This window comes from Acipenser ruthenus, chromosome 2 (genome assembly GCF_902713425.1).
Source record: "Acipenser ruthenus chromosome 2, fAciRut3.2 maternal haplotype, whole genome shotgun sequence".
Lineage (NCBI taxonomy): Eukaryota > Metazoa > Chordata > Actinopteri > Acipenseriformes > Acipenseridae > Acipenser > Acipenser ruthenus.
This window is the reverse complement of record NC_081190.1, coordinates 107,570,004-107,590,715: the sequence shown is the minus strand read 5'-3', so window position 1 is coordinate 107,590,715 and position 20,712 is coordinate 107,570,004. Positions and strand designations below refer to the sequence as shown.

General features: G+C 36.0%; 1 protein-coding gene across 8 annotated transcripts in view; it reads left to right on the top strand.

The window, feature by feature from the left end:
* LOC117409477 (ligand-dependent nuclear receptor corepressor-like protein) overlaps positions 1-20,712 on the top strand; it is a 45,431-nt gene that overhangs the window by 10,378 nt on the left and 14,341 nt on the right. For 4 of the 8 annotated variants that reach the window (XM_034015594.3, XM_034015592.3, XM_034015590.3 and 1 more), the window contains exons 2-7: positions 336-401; positions 1,251-1,330; positions 6,406-6,532; positions 7,061-7,288; positions 7,390-7,462; positions 15,111-20,020. In XM_034015594.3, the coding sequence (XP_033871485.1) occupies positions 336-401; positions 1,251-1,330; positions 6,406-6,532; positions 7,061-7,288; positions 7,390-7,462; positions 15,111-20,020 (5,484 nt within the window). Of the gene's footprint in view, positions 1-335; positions 402-1,250; positions 1,331-6,405; positions 6,533-7,060; positions 7,289-7,389; positions 7,463-9,993; positions 13,452-15,110; positions 20,021-20,712 lie in introns of those variants that run through there. The other 4 variants (XM_034015591.3, XM_059005966.1, XM_059005997.1 and 1 more) reach the window with 4 other exon arrangements.

Sequence of the window (20,712 nt, the reverse complement as noted above, 5' to 3'; positions counted from 1 at the left end):
TGCTGTTGAAGCTTGAATCATGTTACCTTTGCACTGCAAGTTGGCTTCTGTACTTTTCATTTTGCTTTGTATGCAATGCATGAGAAGTCAAGAGCATTATATAAAGATTCTGTTTGATAATCATGCTTCTAGAACCTTTGCATCTTTCACTAGGCACTACATAAAGGAGTTTCCTATTTTGCCATGGTCATGCCTCAAGTATGTTATGTTAAATCAATTAGTTACAATATCCAAACAAATGATAGTATTAGCAATGTAATTTGAGTATTTATTGGACATGTTTGTTTGTTTGTTTGTTTGTTTGTTTGTTTAACTGAATTATTTTGTACTTACAGGTTTTGAAAGTATACTAGAAGGCATCTATGGACCAAGGCTACTTAGGGACCTCAGTGTATTTGAGGGTAAGTTTAAACTATTGTATTTTTTTAGGATTTCTGGGTTTGTTAGTTTGTTTTTTATTTTATTTAGATACACATGCTTCCATGTTATGCTAAAAAGGAAGCAACTACACCAGCATGTTTTTTTTTTTTTTGATTGATTGTGGGTACTGTACAAGAAAGATGAAGCCACTTTATAAAGATGTGCAACTGAAGTACCCTCATCATATGTGACAGACACACACGGTGCCTCAAACGTAGATCACCATTTCTCAGGGAAATAAAGACCACTTTTATTCCTGTATTTGTTTTTGAAAGATAATGGAAAAACTCTACAAGAAGCTGTAATTGCTTTTGTGCTCTGATAGTTTAGAAAGATTTGTATTTAGAACTAAATGATGGTTCCAATATAAGCATTGTATGTAAAATTATGTGTTGGCTAACTAAAGTAATGTAATATCCAGAACTACGTGTTCTCCAGTCCTGAGGGTGTGACTGTTCTAAAAAGGACCATGCATTATGTTTGTGATGCTGTCATAATGTCTTTCCCAAAGTATCAGTGTATAATTCCCTAAACGTACAAACTTCAGGATTAAACGAAATGTAGCTTTCCTTGTTAAGATGTATTGTCCATACTTATCTAAGAAGCTAATAAAATCTACAAATGGGAACAAAACCTAAAGGAAATATAACAAATCTATTGATTCATTATTATTATCATAAGATTTGAAGGGCTCACAGGTGGATCAGGCTTTCGTATTCTTTCACCTCATATTTTAACAGATTTCCTGGATATGTAGGAAATACTGTATTGGTGAAGAAATGTTTTTGTTGGTAATCAGAACTAAATGTAGTGTGTTTACATTTCTTTAGACTGTGAACCAGATGAGGTGAATGATTGGTCTATGGATGAAAACTGTTCATTCTGCAACCTACAAATAGAGAAAGTCAATGTAAGTATATGTGTTAATAGATTAAAAAATAAAAATGTAGGACTGTTTTACATGTTTAGCATTGTTTGATAGATGTAGTTATAGAATCAATAACATTTCATTATTTTCTGTTCTCTATTCTGTGCTGAACTTGACTGAAATTACTAAACCAAATTAAACACACTCGTGTTCTGTTTTGCAGTTAGGGGTGTTACGATATGACTGTAAAACGATAATCGCGATATAAATGATTATAATATCGTCAGTATTTTTATTTATCATTGCAATTTATTTATATTTATAATTTTGCCCACTCAGAGACACATCAACTGGACAGAATGCAAAAAAACTAAAATAGGAACATCCAGTAAAACCCCTTTCACTGGATTTTATATAGCCACAAAAATCAACAAGAGCAGCGTTGTTGTTGTTATTATTATTATTATTATTATTATTATTATTATTATTATTTATTTATTAGCAGACACCCTTATCCAGGGCGACTTAACAAGATATCACATTATTTTTATATACAATTACATTATTTTTTTCCACATTATTTTTTACATACAATTACTCATTTATACAGTTGGGTTTTTACTGGAGCCTTTACCTTGCTCAAGGGTACAGCAGCAGTGTCCCCCACCTGGGATTGAACCCACGACCCTCCGGTCAAGAGTCCAGAGCCCTAACCACTACTCCACACTGCTTAACGCAGTCATATCGCCTTTTTTATTTTAAGAACTTTCTGAACAAGAAACATTTTTAAAAAGCTGTAAGGAGAGGCTTACCACAGCTAGCCTGTATTTACATTTCTAATACTTAATAATGTTCATATGCTCACTTAGGTACAGGAGTAAAACTTAGGGCAGGCTGATGTGACCAGCTCCATTCGCTTTCTGGCTTTGGCTGGCATCAGTAATGATGTAAAGTAGTCTCCAGCACCAAATGAACGATCTATTTCCAGTCAGAGGTCAGTCACGTGAAACGGCGGTGTCGAGTTATCCACAAGCCTTTTTAATAGTTTTTGTCCCTTCGGTACTGGTAATAAGTGTCAAGTTACAAATAAAGCGTGGTGTCGAATTAAAAAGAGGCAGGATACATATACAGTGCCTTGCATAAGTATTCACCCCCCTTGGACTTTTCCACATTTTGTAGTGATACAACCTGGAATTAAAATGGGTTTAATTAGGATTTTTTGTCACTGATCTACACAAAATAGTCCATAATGTCGAAGTGGGGAAAAAAATCTACATATTTTTCAAAATTATTTACAAATAAAAAATTGAAAAGTCTTGATTGCATAAGTATTCACCCCCTTTGCTGTGACACCCCTAAATAAGCTCTGGTGCAAACAATTGCCTTCAGAAGTCACATAATTAGTTGAATGGAGTCCACCTGTGTGCAATTAAAGTGTCACATGATTAAATGCTCAGATTAAATACACCTGTTTCTGGAAGGCCCCAAAGTTTGTTAGAGAGCATATCTAAACAAACAGCACCAAGGAGCTATCAAAACAAGTCCGGGATAAAGTTCTGGAGAAGCACCAATCAGGGTTGGGTTATAAAAAAATATCCCAAACTTTGAACATCCCCCGGAGCACCGTTAAATCCATTATTAAAAAATGGAAAGAATATGGCACAACCGCGACTCTGCCTAGAGAAGGCTGTCCACCAAAACTCAGTGACCAGGTAAGGAGGGCATTAGTAAGAGAAGCAACTAAGAGGCCAGTGGTAACTCTGAAGGAGCTGGAGAGATCCACAGCTGAGATGGGTGAAACCGTCCATGGGACAACTATAACCCGGACGCTCCACAAAGCTGGGCTTTATGGAAGAGTGGCGAGAAGAAAGCCATTGCTGAAAAAAACCCATATTAAATCTCGTTTGGATTTTGCCAAAAGTCATTTGGGAGACACAGCAAACATGGAAAAAGGTTCTCTGGTCAGATGTGTGGCGCAAAGCCAACACTGCTCATCACCCTGAGAACACCATCCCCACGGTGAAGCATGGTGGTGGCAGCATCATGTTATGGGGATGCTTTTCATCGGCAGGGACTGGGAAACTGGTCAGGATTGAGGGCAAGATGGATGGAGCCAAATACAGGGAAATTCTAGAGGAAAACCGGTTTCAGTCTGCAAGAGACCTGGGACTTGGGCGGAGGTTCACCTCCCAGCAGGACAATGTCCCTAAACACACAGCCAAAGCTACACTGGAGTTTTTTGAAAACAAGAACCTGAATGTCTTAGAATGGCCCAGTCAAAGCCCAGACCTCAATCCGATTGAGAATCTGTGGCAAGACTTGAAAATTGCTGTTCACCAACGGTCCCCATCCAACTTGACAGAGCTTGAGCAATTTTGCCAAGAAGAATGGGCAAAAAATTGCAGGATCCAGATGTGCAAAGCTGGTAGAGACTTACCCGAAAAGACTCACAGCTGTAATTGCGGGGTTGTGCTATTTAAAAAAACAAAAACACAAACAAACAAAAACAAAATAAACACCTAGCTCAAACATAGAGCCTAATTTCACTTTGAACAGGTCCCTGACTAACACGCAGGACGGCTAAGCCGTTTACCTGTCAGTAAACAAAACGCACAGGTTTATCACAGCACTTACTTGTATATTGAGTGCTCGGAAACAGAGCACACCTTTTTGTCTCCTTCTACTCAGCAGTCCAGTGCAGACAGACTGCACTTCTTAATACCCTGCACCTGTTTCTAATTTACAATTACTACCAGGTATAAATTCAACAATTAACAAAATGTGCATATGCACATGTTTTATGCAGGGAGGATATTAGCCCCCTCCCTGCTGTGTTACACCTCCTCCCCTTCAAGTGTGCAACACTGATCGGCCATCCGAAGGCCACCTCCCTCCACCCTTAAAAGACCCTCTCCCTGCTGTGTTTGTTTATATACTGTATATATACAGTATATACTGTATATACAGTATATATATATAAAATTAGTGCAAGATTACTCTCTCTCAAGTTCTTTTTCCAGCATGTAACTGACCAACACACACACAGGAAAGTTATTTTTGTAAACAGCGCATAAGCACCCTTTTTATTAACGATATAATAACACAAAAATAAACAAACAAAAACCTAACTCCGTTTTGGAGCGCTTGCTAAACTTTACACAACCCCATAACTAAAAAATTGGACGACTAAACCGTTTAAAAGACTTCACACAGTTTTTCGTACAAAACACAGAATAACCTAACTTAGTTTCAACAGTACCTTTTTTTTCTTCACAGTGATGACACAAACTCACACACACTGTGACATAAACTCCTGGCTACTCAGCCTGACACACTGCAGCAGCCCCGAGTGAATAAACTGGGGTTTTTCTATCCTACAATAACCTGCAGTTGCTCCACAGGACTACAGTCTTTGCTTCCCATCTCTCTATCTCTATCTCTCTCTCTCTCTCTATCTCTATTAGAGGTTGGGTACCCGTTTCTTTTTGGGGTAATGATTTAAAAAAAAAAAAAAAGTGTGTGTGTATATATATATATATATATATATATATATATATATATATATATATAATGTGTGTATTAATGTTTTACATGCATGATACATATTTAAATACTATATAGTACACATACATTTAGTCCCTTCAGATCTGTAGACTTGTGTAACCTTTTTTTGCAGTACTGGAAGCAATAATAATTATTATTATTATTATTATTATTATTATTATTATTATTATTATTATTATAATAATAATAATAAAAATAATAATAATAATAATCATCTCCATTTTAAGTAGATTTATTAATGTTAAATGCGCTTCATGCTGCGGGATCCTTTGTGACCTATATCGTGATAATACCCCACAGAATAATCGTCTAAGAATTCATATTGTGACATTCCTAGTTGTAATACATAACTAATACATATTTTGGTAGGATTTGTGTAAGGAATGTAATCCTGTGATTGTGTTTCTTTTCAAAATAATAAGACAAAAAAAGCTAACTATGTGCTAGTTATAATGAAGTATAAAACCATCTATCACAATACCACATAATACCGGAAATAAAAGCTTCAATTGCACAGCAGTTTGATCCATTCCTGGTTTCACTCAGTTTAATAAGACACACCTGAGCTTGTTATCGATACCTATGGCCAAAAGTCACCCTATGGAATTAACTAATTTAGCTTCATAAAGTCTAATGAAACCTGCTGAATCATGTAACGTTCACATATTGAATTACATACCACTTTGTAGTTTTCCATATACTTAACAGAAAAGGAACAAATTGAAGCATGTGACATTTTGAAATCTAACAAGAAATGATATGACTTATCATTTTATGACTTATCAGATATGACTTTTATGATATCATTTTGTATTTTTTTATTACGTGATAAATAAAATATGTAAATTATGTTTATTATTTTATTTTTTATTGTCTCAATCCTAAAATTATACAGGATGCAAAACTTTTGGCCATGGCATACACCGTGGCTAATCAAGCTCCTACTAATACCTGGAATAAGTGGAACTGAGTCTCATTCCCCATCCCTGCAATACTATATATCCAAAAATGATATTGCAAGTAAAAAGGAAATTGAAAACTACCACACAGTTAAACACATAGCATAGCAGTACAGTTCTAGAAATAAGACCCCCATTCATAACAACATATTTTTACACTCCAGATGTAACTTTTGAGCTTATTATGCCTGTATACTGTAGGTAGCAAACCACTTTAGGTTTTCCAAAAGGAATTATTCAGAAGGACCTCTAAGGGGCAAACCAAAATTCAGTATTTTCTGAAAGAGTGAAAGCATGTGCTTGGGGGTGAGAGGGAAATGTGCGCTTTTTATAAAAAATGGTGACAGACCTTTACATCTGCAACGGGACTCGTCACTGTACTACGTTTTCCTAAGGTAACCCACATTACTTGGATGTTGGAATCATACTGTACCATGGGTATCGATATACTGCCGAACACATATTACCTTAAATACATCTGTTAATTTGAGTGAAGTTGCTCAAAGTGCCCTTTTTACAATATAGTGTTAACATTTTCCTTCATGTAGGTTTTATTAAGCTCAGTTCTTTTCCGACTGTCAACTTTGTTTACAGGATCATATTCCTACTCTTTGTTCATCACAGACAACTCCAACAGAATCTCCATCTCAGGGCCAGTCTAACACTGAGCAAATTGAATGCCAAGCAGACAAATTTCTTCATGCAGTCTTTCGAAAGAAAGGTAAAGTAAACCCTCAGTTAGTCGTACTGTTTGGAAGTCTCGAACAATGAGCAAGATAATGGACATTAGAGTTTTGTGAAATGGAAATGTTTTGGTAAAAGCAGAGGTGATGTGAGATTATCATTTTCAAATTGGCTCTTCAATTTAATATTTAATATCTTCTGTAGCAGAATCATTTTTTAACCTTAAGTGGTGCCTGGCTTATTTTTTTTTTAAACTGTTCAAAAAGCTAAAGATATTGATGGATTATTTATTTAATTCTGGTCTCTTTTTTATTTTTTAGTTGCATTAATTAAAACATAGTTCAGGTGCTTTTTATATTATTAAATAGTGATTTCAAGGTCTTTCAAACCTTCTAAAGAAAAAAGGATCGCAAAGCTGGGAAGATGTAACAGAAATCACCTGTTTTTTGTATTTAACACTTCTGGAGTCAGAATGTACATGGTTGGTTCTATAATGATCATTTTAAATATTTGTTAATGTGTTAATGCAGTTTGTGTGTTTTTATTTTTTGTCTTTCTTTAACAGACCTTCCTCAGAACTGTGATCCGAACATTCCTTTAGTTGCTCAGGAATTAATTACAAAAATGATCCGCCAGTTTGCTATTGAATATGCTTCAAAAAGCCATCAGATGCAGGAGACAAATGTATCATTGGTGGATCTGGATTCAGTTTGTAGCAGTCTCCAGCAACCACAAGATCAAGAAGGACCGTTGGACCTCACTGTGAATAGAAACCAACAGAATGTTGAACAAGGTAAAAATAATAATGTACCATACTCTTACCAGTGTCTTGATCTGTCCAGTTAAACTCAAGTTTTGACTTTTTCTTGTATTTTTTTTATTCATGTTTTGCAGTAGATGAGGTGCTTGATCTGTCAAAGAAAACTAGTGCCACTTCAGCACCAATGCCATCTGATGCAGCATCAGGGTAAGTTCTGTTCAACACAGTCTATTTCAGAGGTGATTTCTGTTCTTCAGCTGTTAGATGTTTTGGTTGGAGTCTTTTACTTGATGGCTTTTTTTCCTGCTTTTTTACCACTTTAATTTCCCAGGGCAGTATTGGGCACTCATGCTTGTATTGATTGTATTTAACTATGAGCACACTGACTATGGAAATATCAGTCTCAGTTATTGAATTTTAATTTGTATCGGTAGTTACTGGGAGTGTTGATGCATCATGTTTACTGACTACGTGTTTATAAAGTAGTGAAGAGTGACATCCTACTATTGAAGGATCTTGTTTGTTTGTTTATTTATGTATTTATTTATTTATTTATTTATTCATTTGTGTGGGACTACTTTTTAAATATATGCAATAAAAATATATATTTTATAACCTCTGAAATATATGTAGATCTTATATATACATACACACAGTCGCAGACAAAAGTATTTGACATAACATGCATAAAATGAAAAATAACATGCAAAAGTGAATTTCATACTTTGACAAAAGTATTTGGGCAGTCAACAATTCTCATGATTCAAAACCAACACCAGATAATTATAGACTAAATAAATAAATACAAAATGCTGAAAAATACATTGGAAATTTGTGATTCAAAAATGGTTAAAACTAAAGAGTACAGCAACGATCTCAAAATGGCAGTGATACAACTAAACGAAAAAGGAGAAACTACCAGAAAAAAGCAGAAAGACTTGGTTTACCGAAAACAACTGTGTGAGCTATTATTGACAAACACAGAAGAACATGAACTCCAGGTGTGGAAGACCAAGAAAGATTTCTGCAAAATCTGGAAGAATCGTTTGAGCAGCCTAGCAAAATCCTCAGATTACTGCAAAAGATTTGACACAAATTGAGAGATGAAAGATGGTCAAGAAATTCACGAGCGAACAATTCAACGATGCCTTAAGATGAATGTCCATGGGTGAAAACCAAGATACAAACCTTTCTTAAACAATACACAAGAAAGTGATTGTAGTTTTTCATTGAATACGTGAAAAAGCCTGATTATTTCTTCAACCAAATTTTATGGTCATACAAATCCAAAATATATCTTTTCACCAAGAAAGCAACACTATGGAGGAAGAGAGGAGGAGAAGAATTTAAAGAAAGGTTCGTCATGCCCAGGTTGTGATAGTATGGGCTTGTTTTTATTCCTCAGGCACTGGCAACCTTTGTGTTGTAGAAGGGTCAATGAATGCTGCAAAATGAGGTGGCTGTGTGGTCCGGTGGTTAAAGAAAAGGGCTTGTAACCAGGAGGTCCATAGTTCAAGTCCTGGCTCACTCACTCACTCGCTGTGTGACCTTGAGCAAGTCACTTAACCTCCTTGTTCACCGTCTTTCGGGTGAGATGTTGTTGTAAGTGCCTCTGCAGCTGATGCATAGTTCACACACCCTAGTCTCTAAGTGGCCTTGGATAAAGACATCTGCTAAATAAACAAATAATAATAATTATAAAATATCAAGAAATTTTGCACTCATTTGTTACCTAGTGCTGGAAGGCTTATTGGACAGAAGTTTGTATTCCAGCAGGATAATGACTGCGAAGTCTGCAAAGGAATCTCTGAAAAAAAAAGATGATTACAGTTATTGGCCATCTCAGTCTCCAGACTTGAATCCCGTCGAGATGTTGTGGATTGACTTGAAGGCTGCTGTTGCAAAAAGGAAACCAAAGTCAGTTGCCGAACTCAAAGCTGCATGTGTTGAAGAATGTGCTTGAAGGTGAGTGGGAAATGTGTGTACTGGTTTCAAAATACAAAAAAAAGACTGCAAGCTGTAAAGGAAAAGGGGTGGGCACACAAAGTACTAATGTAAGGGTGCCCAAATACTTTTGTCAAAGTATGAAATTTAGTTTTTGCATGTTTTTCATTTCATGCATGTTATGTAATAATTTGTTTATTATAAAGCTGAATCTCTAATTTAATGTTTATCTTTTTAATACAACAGTTAGAAATTACATAAATCACTTTCTTTGTGGTTTTTCTCATTTAACTGCTCAAATGCTTTTGTCTGCAAGTATGTGTCATATATATATATAAAATTTATTTTCACAAGCAGAAATTTCGTGCATGTGTTTAACTAGTGCATTGTTTGACAAAGGGGTTGACTCTTTTATTACTTGTTCAGCGGTAACGTCACAGTTCTAACAGCATAGTACAATAGAGTATACTCAACTGTACCGAACAGCTTATCAATAGAAAAAATGTTTTGCACTTCAAGCATCTTTGAAAGGATAGCAAGCATACAACGCATACACAATCTGATGAAGGGCGACCATAGAAGTTTTTACCGCATGATTGACAGACTGTCCTACCAGGACTCTAACCTTTGCAACTATAAACAATAACTGCCACAACTCAGAGACACTTAAAATGCGAGAAGCAGTGATGTTACCTAAATAAGGACTGTAATAAAGGAGTGGACCCTTCCCTTCCATAGCTGTGTGCCAGTCTGTCATGCGTCAGCTTACCAACGTTTCATTCCATCCGTCCTAGGAGACTGCAGAAGGACGACTATGTGGAAAGAAGCACTGAGCTTTCACAAGGTTTGCTTTCAAAAGCCTTGAAAGACATTCAGTCAGGAGCACTGGACATTCACAAAGCAGCCATACTTTACGGCATACCTCAAGAAATGTTACTTCTCCAGTTGGAAGCCTTATCTGAAGGAAAGCTTACAACTTTAAAAAGCATCAGCCAAGATGCTCGGGATGACTACTTTTCAAAAAGCAAAGAGACTCATCTTGTTCTGCAGAAGGTGGCTTCTTGGGCTCGGGTTCAAGCTGAACGTACAGAACAGTGTAAATTCAGCCTAATTGAAAACTCAGGGTTGAAATTCCCAAGAGCTTCCACTTACCTCCACCAGTTAACTGTACAGAGGATGGTCACTCGGCTAAATGAAAAAAATGAAAGCCTTCACTACGAAAGTTCAAACAATCCTCCTGTACAGTTAAAAATCCCTCAGGTACGAGTCAGTTCTGTGTCAAAACCTCAAGCTGATATTTCTGGTCTTGTGGATGTAATGTATCAAGTGTCTAAAACTTCTTCAATGCCAGAAGGGTCTGCTCTTCAAAAACTCAAGGCTATACTCCCTAAGCAGAGCAAAATTGAATGTTCTGTACCTCTAGTCCACTCTGGTATTGATTATTGCGTCATGCAAGGTGACCTTTCTCCATTGTGTCTTAATATAAAGAATGGTTCAATTGATGAAAATGCGGATGATCTGGATAGGAGGGATAAGCAGCCAAGGAAAAAGCGTGGCCGCTACCGCCAGTATGACCACGATATCCTGGAGGAAGCCATATCAATGGTGATGGGTGGGAAAATGAGCGTCTCTAAAGCACAAGGAATTTATGGTGTACCGCATAGCACTTTAGAGTACAAAGTAAAAGAGCGATCTGGAACACTGAAAACCCCACCGAAAAAGAAGCCCCGCTTACCAGACGCTGGTATATTTAGTGTGAATGATTCAGGGACAAGCAGTTCAAAACACTTATAGATTTATTTTATTGGTCTGATTTAGAGACAAGCAGCTCAAAACACTTGTAGATTTATTTTATTGGTCTGATTTGAACACTCAAACCTAGACTGGGGGTATTTAAGTAAACACTTCAAAACACAAACATGCCTTTAAAAAAAAAAAAAAAGTTTATTCAGGTTTTTTCACTGTGGATATAAATATGTGGTGCACTATTAGTTTCAGTTATTGCATTGTTATCAAGAAATATTCAGGTTTAATTTAAGACAATTTAAGCTTCTTGGAGCATTAATGATTGTTGTGTAGCTTTCACACTGGGATAAAAAAAAATCCAGACTAATAAAGTGACTTACTATTAAAAGTAGCTGGTGATTAGTAGATACTTTTATTCAAACAGATATATTGAGTATGAAGTAGACAGAAAAATCATGGGAAGATTATACTGTATAAAATGCTGTTATGAGAAAACACTATGAGCTTACTGATTGTGCAGCATTTTATTTTTTTTCAGTCAATATAAATCTAATCAAAAGAAAGGCAAAAGAGAAAAGCCTGACAAGTTGAAGGTTAATTTAACCAAAACATGATGTTAGATATGGAACATGAGAATGAGAAATATTTTGAAATGCACTTGCTGGTGTTTTTTTTTTTTACACTTGAAAGCTTAATTTTATAGTTCAGAAATGTTGAATTAAATTAGAGCACACTAGATTTAATTTTGTTTTAAATGCAATTTTAGGCAGTTAACAATTTAAAAGATTTAAAATTGTATTGCAAAGTGTAATGGGTAAGTTGGAATGCAAAATAGAGCATGTTCAAAATGTGCACAAAATAAGCTTGAGTGGTATATTTAGTGAATATGTGCTGGTTAGGTTTTATTGATTAATTTGTATTTAAAGTTTGTCTCACACTCCTACTACTGAAAACCTCACTTAAACCAACGTTGCTGCTGTGAATGGTCCTTTACATTTGTCATTCAGCTAATACCAAAATTTTACAGTTCAGGGTCTCATTATTTCACTAGTCATGCAGTTCAAAATTAGAAGCTGTTTCAAACACACATGGTTTGTCTTTATGAAAAAAAAGAATATGGTGAATTAAAACAGGGCAAGGATTTTGTATCTTAATGGTAAAATAAAGCTGATGTTTCATATCATATTTTTGAAAGAACTTAAAAGCTACCAAGTGTTATCTTCATATTTCATTAGCCATATACCTATGTAAAGCAGTCACTTGTTTGGTAATTTGGACCTGCAACTGCAGATTATTGTGATTTGTTGGTAAAGCTATTTTAAAACCATGCTTTATCAAATGTAGGCCCCAATTAGAAAACGGGAACCCTTTCTAATGCATTCCCTTGGGAAAACAAATGTACCTGCATCAATTTACCTGGATTTCAAATTATTCCCAGTATTGTAACTGTTTTTGTATTTTTTATTGTATTTATTTATTTGTTACTTCTTTTTAAAGGGCATTAGCTTTTACAGATGAAACAATGCCGGTGATCCTGAAATCAGTTTATAGAGCAAGTCCTGCTAATGTGGTGTTTTGACTTGCAACTTGTTTGAATGTTTCCTAAAACATTTTGTATAACAAAACAGTGCCTCTGTTTTTAGAACTACTACTCAGCAGTTGTTTAACCATTTTCTGGTAGCTATTGACAATTTTATATTCAATTGTATATTACCTTTTAGTGATTGATTTGTAGTTGTTTACAAAATACTTTACACTTACTGGTGTTTTAATTGCAGTATTTCCATTGTCACAGTACAATACTCGAAGTAATTTCCATGGCAACCTTGATTTTTACTTTTTTTTGGATAATATAAACTGATTTTTAGGTAATTAGTTATATTTATGCATAAATCAATTGCACTATAATTCATTAATTTATGATATTTTCTAATTAAATAGCGTACCTAATTGTCTTGTGTTGTGAATGTACCGTATTTATGTTCTCTTTTTGTCTTAATCTTTGTATGAATTTAATTGTTTAGTTACTGTGTTTTAAGTTTGTAATTTGTATTAAAGCACTTTGATGCTTTTGCACATAACAGTAAAGCAAATTGTGTGTGTGGATTTCTTGGCTTTTCTCTTACATCAGTGTAGTTTCTTTATAATGGTGATTGCTTCATGTGCTCTCTTAAAACAATGGTTCTGATGCACTTAATGGTTGTAGCTAATAAAATAATTCCATACATTGTATCTGTTGTGCACTTCCATTTGCTATGTAGCCTAGGTGTTATCTATGACATTTGGAAAGAAACACTTATATCAAACCATATTTAATGCCTGTTTGTTTTTATTGAAAAATGTCATTCACTGTAATCACTTACCATGGCACATGTAGATTGTTCCAGTTGTACAGGCATGTTTTGAAAGGTTAAAACATTTGCATGTACTGTATAGAAATTTAAATATGCTAATTTTTGACCACTTTGAACAGCCATTGTGTTTTTTTTTTTTTTTTCTGGCGAGAAATATGTGTTGTGTGTGGGGTGATTTCCATTAAAATATATATATATATATATATATATATATATATATATATATATATATATATATATATATATATATATATATACACACACACCTGTACTTAAATAGAAACTATATTACTGTGTGTGTGTGCAATATTCATGAGAGGATTTATAATGTTGATTTAGTAGTTAATGCAAGAACAATATGAGGTGAGGCATAACAAGGGGCATTTTGAAAATGGCCTTTCTTCTTAAACTGATGAATAGATGCCTATGCAACCCTCCCATCTGCCCTGAAGTTGTAATCGGTTTGCCCAGGTGTAAGATTTCTGCAATTAACTTTTATATTCTGATTTGCAATGTAAAACTTTTGGAACCTTTTAAAATGTGCAGTTTCTCTATTATGTTACTCTAGAGTGTACTTTGTGTACATTCTTCCATTTTTAATTTATATTTGCTTTTGCAAATATTTTAATCTTGTTGGAAATGTAGTTTTTGCACAGTATTTAATACTGTACAATATTCAGTAACCTAAATGTAATTGGTGAAGTTTGTCACATTTCTTTATTACTTGCAGCAGTTTTGGAAACCTTATGTAGCAACCTCCCATGTGTTAAATGTATTTCTGCCGACAACAGAAACAAAAATTAGGCAGTAAATGCTGCTTTTGCTTGACTTAAGTTGAACAACTGAATCCGTCATTGGGCTCAGCAATAGGCTGCTGTTGCTATGCTGTCAATGGACTCTTAAGATGTGTGTTTGTTCAAATTATACCACATCGTAGGATAACCAGATTTGAAATCTCAATGAAAGTGAACAACAGAGAAACCCCATGTGTCCTACAATATAAAATATACCAATAAGAAATATTCCTGTGGAAAGCATGTCATTTGTAAATGGCAGCATGTGGAAATAAAAGTGATTTAATAACAAAAAGGAAGTTGGGAGGCAATATGTTTGTTGATATTCCATTTTATATATAGACTACTGTAATAGGTGCAGTTGCTTTATTTTGTATTTTCTATGAACACTTGAAATGTCAACGGTCCACAGCATAATTTTAGGAGTAGATTTAAATAGATTCTGCATGCACCTTAGCTGGATGTTCTAGTCCTGGAACACTGCCAGTTTAAAAAAATCTTCAAACATGTTTTGGGGGTAAATTGTTTGTGAATGTGGCCCTTAATATAATCTAATCATTTTCTGTAGTATTTGAAAGCTCGCACTCCCAGTCACACAGCAGTGTCAGTTTTATTAATATTTTACACTTTTATTACGAATTGTCAAATTTTCAATCCTTGAAAGTGCTTAATACTGCCCTGCTTCTTTGTGCACCTGCGTGTCATATCTGTATGGGGTATTCTAAGTTATTTATGCAAGATATAAATTACATTTGAGGACAGGGGTAATCTTTGATTTGTGTCTGCACTGATTTATTATAATACTTCTTTTTAGCTGCAGTGAGTGATTAACTAAATGTTCAGTCAAATCTTAGTTGCTTCAGCAATAGAATCCAATAGCCTGTTATGTGTAAAAACTACAGTATAATGTTCGCTAGCCGTAGAGTACTGTGTTGAGATTAATGCTTTTTATAATGTAATAACCATGCAGATGTATTTGTTAATAGGTGTATTGTAAATAACTTGCTGTTTTTGTAGCTCCAAGGTGCCTGCTGATGTAGACCCATTGCCACATCTGGAAAGCACAGATGAAAAGTTGGATCTAAGAAGAACAGCTCTTGAAATGGTCATATCATCCTTGTGTCTGTACCATAAGCAGCTGCTTCTCAGTGTGTTGAGATATATGCGTGAAGATTACAGTATTTCAGCTATTCAAAATAAGGACTATAATAGACCTTTTTCTTATTCAGACACTCATTTTTGCAATTTTGAAAATAAGGTGCATCAGGAAATACACAGTTTCAAAGAACACAGAATGACAGACAGGTGTTGTGTTCAGTCTTGTAGGTTAGATTTCTGCCTCTGCTTAAAGAAGATACATTGCTTATCATGCCAAAGTACAGCTATCGGATGCATTAACAAAATGGTCAGTCACAGAAGTTGTGATGCTTGCACCCGTTATAGATGCCCTTGTTCCTGTCAGAATTATCATAGTTGTGCATGTGCTGCTGCCATTGCAACAAGCCCGCAAGTTAAACCTCTGAAAATATGTAATCCGTTGGAAGTCCGTAACGATTGTGGTAGAACCGGCAGCCCATCTCCTCCTCCATTATCGCCCATAGCAATTGACAATATTGAGAAATACGGAGAAAGGAGCACAAGTTGTCCAGTGTTAGTTCACAACAGAAGTGAAATAAGCAATAATCTGTCTCAATCCCTTTTGCCACATGAAGAGGAAGGTGATGTTGAAGTGAATGAGAAAAAGCCAGATAAAGAGACAAACTGTACTAAAATACAGCCAGCTAATGAGGAGGGTGATGCACGTTCAGAATACCCTGAGGAAGAGTTAGAACATACTGAAAGTGGATCTTTGATTCATGATCTATTGGAGCGAATAAATGAAAAGCTGAAACCACTGGAAAAAGAATCAAGTCTAGCAAATGTAGCTGCTAATGAAAATGTAGAAAAAAATGAAAATATTCATTTAGGAGACATTATAACAGCTGTTCTGCACAAAAACAATGGTAAGAATGATTATAATTTAAAGGAGCTTCTCAATCAGCATGAGAAAAGTGTGGAAAATAAAACCATTCAAACACGTTTCCGCAGAAGGCAAGAAACTCTAATTGCAATAAGTCACTCTCCCGACTCTTCCACCTCACGCCGTCAAACGGTACAGATTAAAAGAGAAATTGCTAGCTTTGACCAGTCTTTCTTCAGCAGAAATCCAGCAGTGGAAAGAAGTGGAAAGAAAACTGACAAAAAAACCTCAATTACACCATGCATGGAAGCAATGCCTTTAATTTCTGATCCTGAAGATGTTTCTGCTAAAAATGGGCAACCTGCTAATGACAATCAAGTTCCATCCTACCAAGCACAAACCTGTGAGCTGCCTTCATTTGGTCTTCAGGATGATCCAATACAAATTTCACCATGTGAATCGGATTATTCAACCACAGAAAGTCATCCAAAGACGTCAAAAAGCACTGATGTAAACTTAAAAACACCGCATAAAAGTAGTGATGTAAATGCAGATGAAGAAAAGCAAAAAAATTTTGAAGCAAAGGGCGTGTCCAAACCTGAAGATGTTGGTGATTCAGGAAGAGCACAAAGAAATATTGTTCCCCCTGAACGATTTTCCATGTATGTTACAGAGCCAAGAAAGATGTACCTTGCTGCCTGCTTTTCGGAAAGCCTTTTCATTCAAAAATCTCCCAAAGTTAAAAAATCTTCTAAAGATGGTGGGAGTAATAGTGCAGCCACAAATGCACCTCATAATGGAATTTCCGCCCTGTGGAAGGATCAGATTAAAAGTTGTGAGGCTGCAAATGTGACTCCAGATTTAATCAATCCAGCTCTCCCAGAGAATGTGCCTTTAAATCTTTGTAACAGATCAAAACAGAGACATAAAGCTAGGGAGCCAGCTGTGCCAGAAGAAGCTAGCGCTTTAAAATCTTCAAGTATTACATATAATGAAAACAAAGGCAAGAAACAGTATGCACAGAAACGGACAAAGCATTTAGTTTCCAGTTCTTCAATATGTTTGAGGTCTTCTGTCGCCCGTGTTAAAGAAAACTCACAGTCACATTCTAATAGTACTGAAAGTTCTGAGCATTGTTCATTCATCACCAATTCTAGTACACCCATCAGCAAAACTGATCTCCTCCAGACTGTGTCGGATTCATTTGAAAATAATTCTGTACTTAACTATACTAGTCCAATAAGACTGATGTATGTTTCTCAAATAAAAAGTACTGATGGGGTGAAATACACATTAACTTCGCATTCTAATACCAGTAAGGAAGGTGGTTCACTTATCCCTTGCTTTGAAAGTGTAATTAATGGGGAAGAAGCAAATGTACTGCAAGAAACAAGGAATGATGAGGAGGCCATGTACTCACAAAACTGTGAAGCTGCCAATGATGGCACCAATAAAGATGTGTATACTACTGAAGCAGAGCTAGCACTGTCTAGTAATCAGAAAGAAAATCCTCCAGATACTCACGGAGAGATGAAAGACTCTTTTCTAAAAAGAAAACCTGGCCGACCCAAAAAACTCGGGCCACAAATTGAAAAACGGGTGAAGAGACCAATTGGTAGACCACCAAAACATAAGAGTGAGTGCTCTAAATCTACTCCTAGTAAGAGTAATGCTGTAGACAGTAGCAGTGCTGATTGTTCACTGGCCAAAGAAGATGAATCCAATAACAAGACTATCAAAGTCACTGTGGTATATGGGCGATCTAGAAGAATAAAGCGGCTCGTATCTGAAGGTGATGATAATATTAGTAAAGATACAGATTTTCAAAATGACTCCTATGAAAACCAAAGAGAAAATGAAGATTCAGAGGCAGATTTAGAAGAATCGTACAGAGGTGATCACTCCAAGCAAGCTAGTACAAAGCAAGTGAAAGACAATCACTTTGACTTTGTAAGGCCTGTAAAAGATAAGGAGGGTGTGCCTCACCCTAGCAGCAACATTATTTGTCAAAATCGAAAGGCTATGGCTGCTATGAGAAAGCCAGGGCGACCTGCAAAGGTGAGAATTTCAGGCATCTCGGTAACTGTCAACACAGTTTCCCCAAAGCAAAGGAAAATTTGTATTTGCAGGGAATTGTCAGAAGTGCTTGATGAGGAATCTGAGCCAATCAAACCAGAAATTGATGACAATGAAAGTGCCACAAAAGAGCAAATGGTTAAACAACCTTCAAATGACAGTAGTGTAGGCCGGTCAGAGAATGAAGACAAAAAAGTAAGAAACAAAAAAAGACCTGCACTGCCTTTGAGGCATTCCAACAGAGTCAGGAAACCTTCGATACACTTCCTGCACTCTGTGGCAACTTCTAGAGCATTCTCTCATAGTAATGCCTTGCTACGCAAATCTCGAAAACTGCTGTTAAACAAAGCTGATAGTGAAACTACGAGACATCGTCTGGCAAGCCTTGAAGTACCAAGCAATGATACCTCAGAAGTTACATCTTTAGAGACCGAAAATAAAAATCCTCTGCCTGAACAGGTGGATTTTAGCCGTATATGTGAATTGTCAGAAGATTCAATTTTTGCATCAAATGCAGCTCTCAGGTGGTGGCCTATCTCAACTTCAAGGGACCGTTTGCAAGAGGAGCTGCACAGGAGATTTCAGCAAATAACTAACAGCTGGCACTCGGTTGATGTTGGCGAACTGGGAAATGAACAAAGGGAAAGGGAACGCACAGTCCAAGACAGGACATGGGCAATGCCAAGAAGTGAACTTCAAGAAAACCAAGTGTCAGCTGTTAAAATGTTATTTCAGAAACACTGTGATATGAATAACCTTTGTGCTTGGTTCATGCAAACCACAGAAACACAGTCCTTGACCATAGTAAGAAAGACAAATGTTCACAATCCTTCCAAAGTTCTCCATTACAATGACACCATAGCAGCAAACAGAGCTGGTATCTGCCCAAATCCGCCAGCAGACCGTTTAAGCAAACACGTCAAAAAATTTGTACAAACATCCCCTACAAGACATTTTCAGATAGAAGACAGAATGAGAAAGAGGAGATTACATGTTAGAAGAAGGCTGGTATTAGGCAAACAGGGCACCATTCCATCAATGATCTTGAACAAGCAAGCCAAAAAATTGGGAGAAAACACAATGCGTAGAAATGAAAAAAATCCTTGGAGAAGAAAGTCCAAATTCATGTATGGAGCGCAAATCTATAAGAAACTAGCGAGAAGGCAAAACACCCTAGCTCTGTCACTTGTTAAAACTTCTACAGATATCCAAATGGAAAACCATGAAACCCTGTTTCCAGATACAATGCCATCTTCCTTTACTGGAATCCAGAGTCATGCACTAAACTTGCCAACCACCACTGAGGAACTGAGTATCCAGCAGCAACAGCAGAGCACAACAGAAGACTCTGATCTTGAAGAGAAAATCTGTACAAATAGGAGCCCAGGAACCTTGAAGGAATGTAGGGTTTTTCTGACAAAAATCAGCCCTCCAGAAAAAAAGATCCATACTGAAAGCAACAACCTTCAGTCACAATATACAGTTTTAGATAAATCTGTTAAAGCAGAAAGCAGCAAGACAGATTGTGAAATTCAAGAACGTAGTTTTTGCACAGTGAAACTGTACAATGTTCTCTCCGCAAGTAATAGTGTGGTTCCTGTCAGTAAAGAAAGAGAAGAGCAAACAAGCAAGTTAGAAAATGACAGCAGCATAAAAAAGGTTGCATCTGAAGGAGCAAGGCATACTCCAAGAAAGAAAATAATTTGTCAGCAAACAAATAATGATGAGCCATTGTGCGACAAAAAATCAGATAAAAACTTAAAAACTGGAAAGATAACTATGCTAACAAGAAAAAGAACAGGCCTCAACACACGTCTTGAAGAAGCTGCAAAAAAGAGAAGACCATCTTTGAATGGGTGGCCATCAGGAAGGAACTCTCATTGGTTGTTAGGTAAGATCAATGCATTGTTGTTTATGGGGAGGGAGCAGGCTCTGGAATTAGACTAAAGTTTCTGACATTTGTGCTATTACAATACTGGTTTATTGACCTCTATTTTTTTTTAAAGTGAAAATTCCATGCTCATAGAAAACAGTGAGACATGGATAGTGACTACATTTATATTATTTGTTCTAGTTATGTTAAATGAACAGAAGTTCTTGTCCTTTTAAAAAAAGTTAAAGGCTGAAGTAAATGCATTGGGAATAGAGCCCATATGTATATTGTACAGTCAAAAGTTGCCATAAACTACCACACTTGAGTTTGATTAAAGGGGTTAAACTGCAATAGGTTTACATTACTTAAATTGAGTGAATCTTTTTGCCCTTTTATAGGATGGGGGGGTCTGTAAAACAGACTGATAACCATTTGTAGCTGTAGCACCACTATTCTGGTAGATAAACCATACATTTAGGGGCTCATGCAGTTTCATATTTAAATTCCAATTCACTTTTTTTAAATACATTTTTTGACATTTCCAGATTTTTATTCCAACAACTGCATGGTTAAAAAAAAGAGTAAGGAAATTACAACAACAAAAAAGGAATGGGTAAAAGCTAGAAAAGGCTATGATAAAGCCATTGAAACTAAGGAATCCAAGTTGAGATAAGCAGTTATTACAAATTGTATCACATACAAATTTAAAA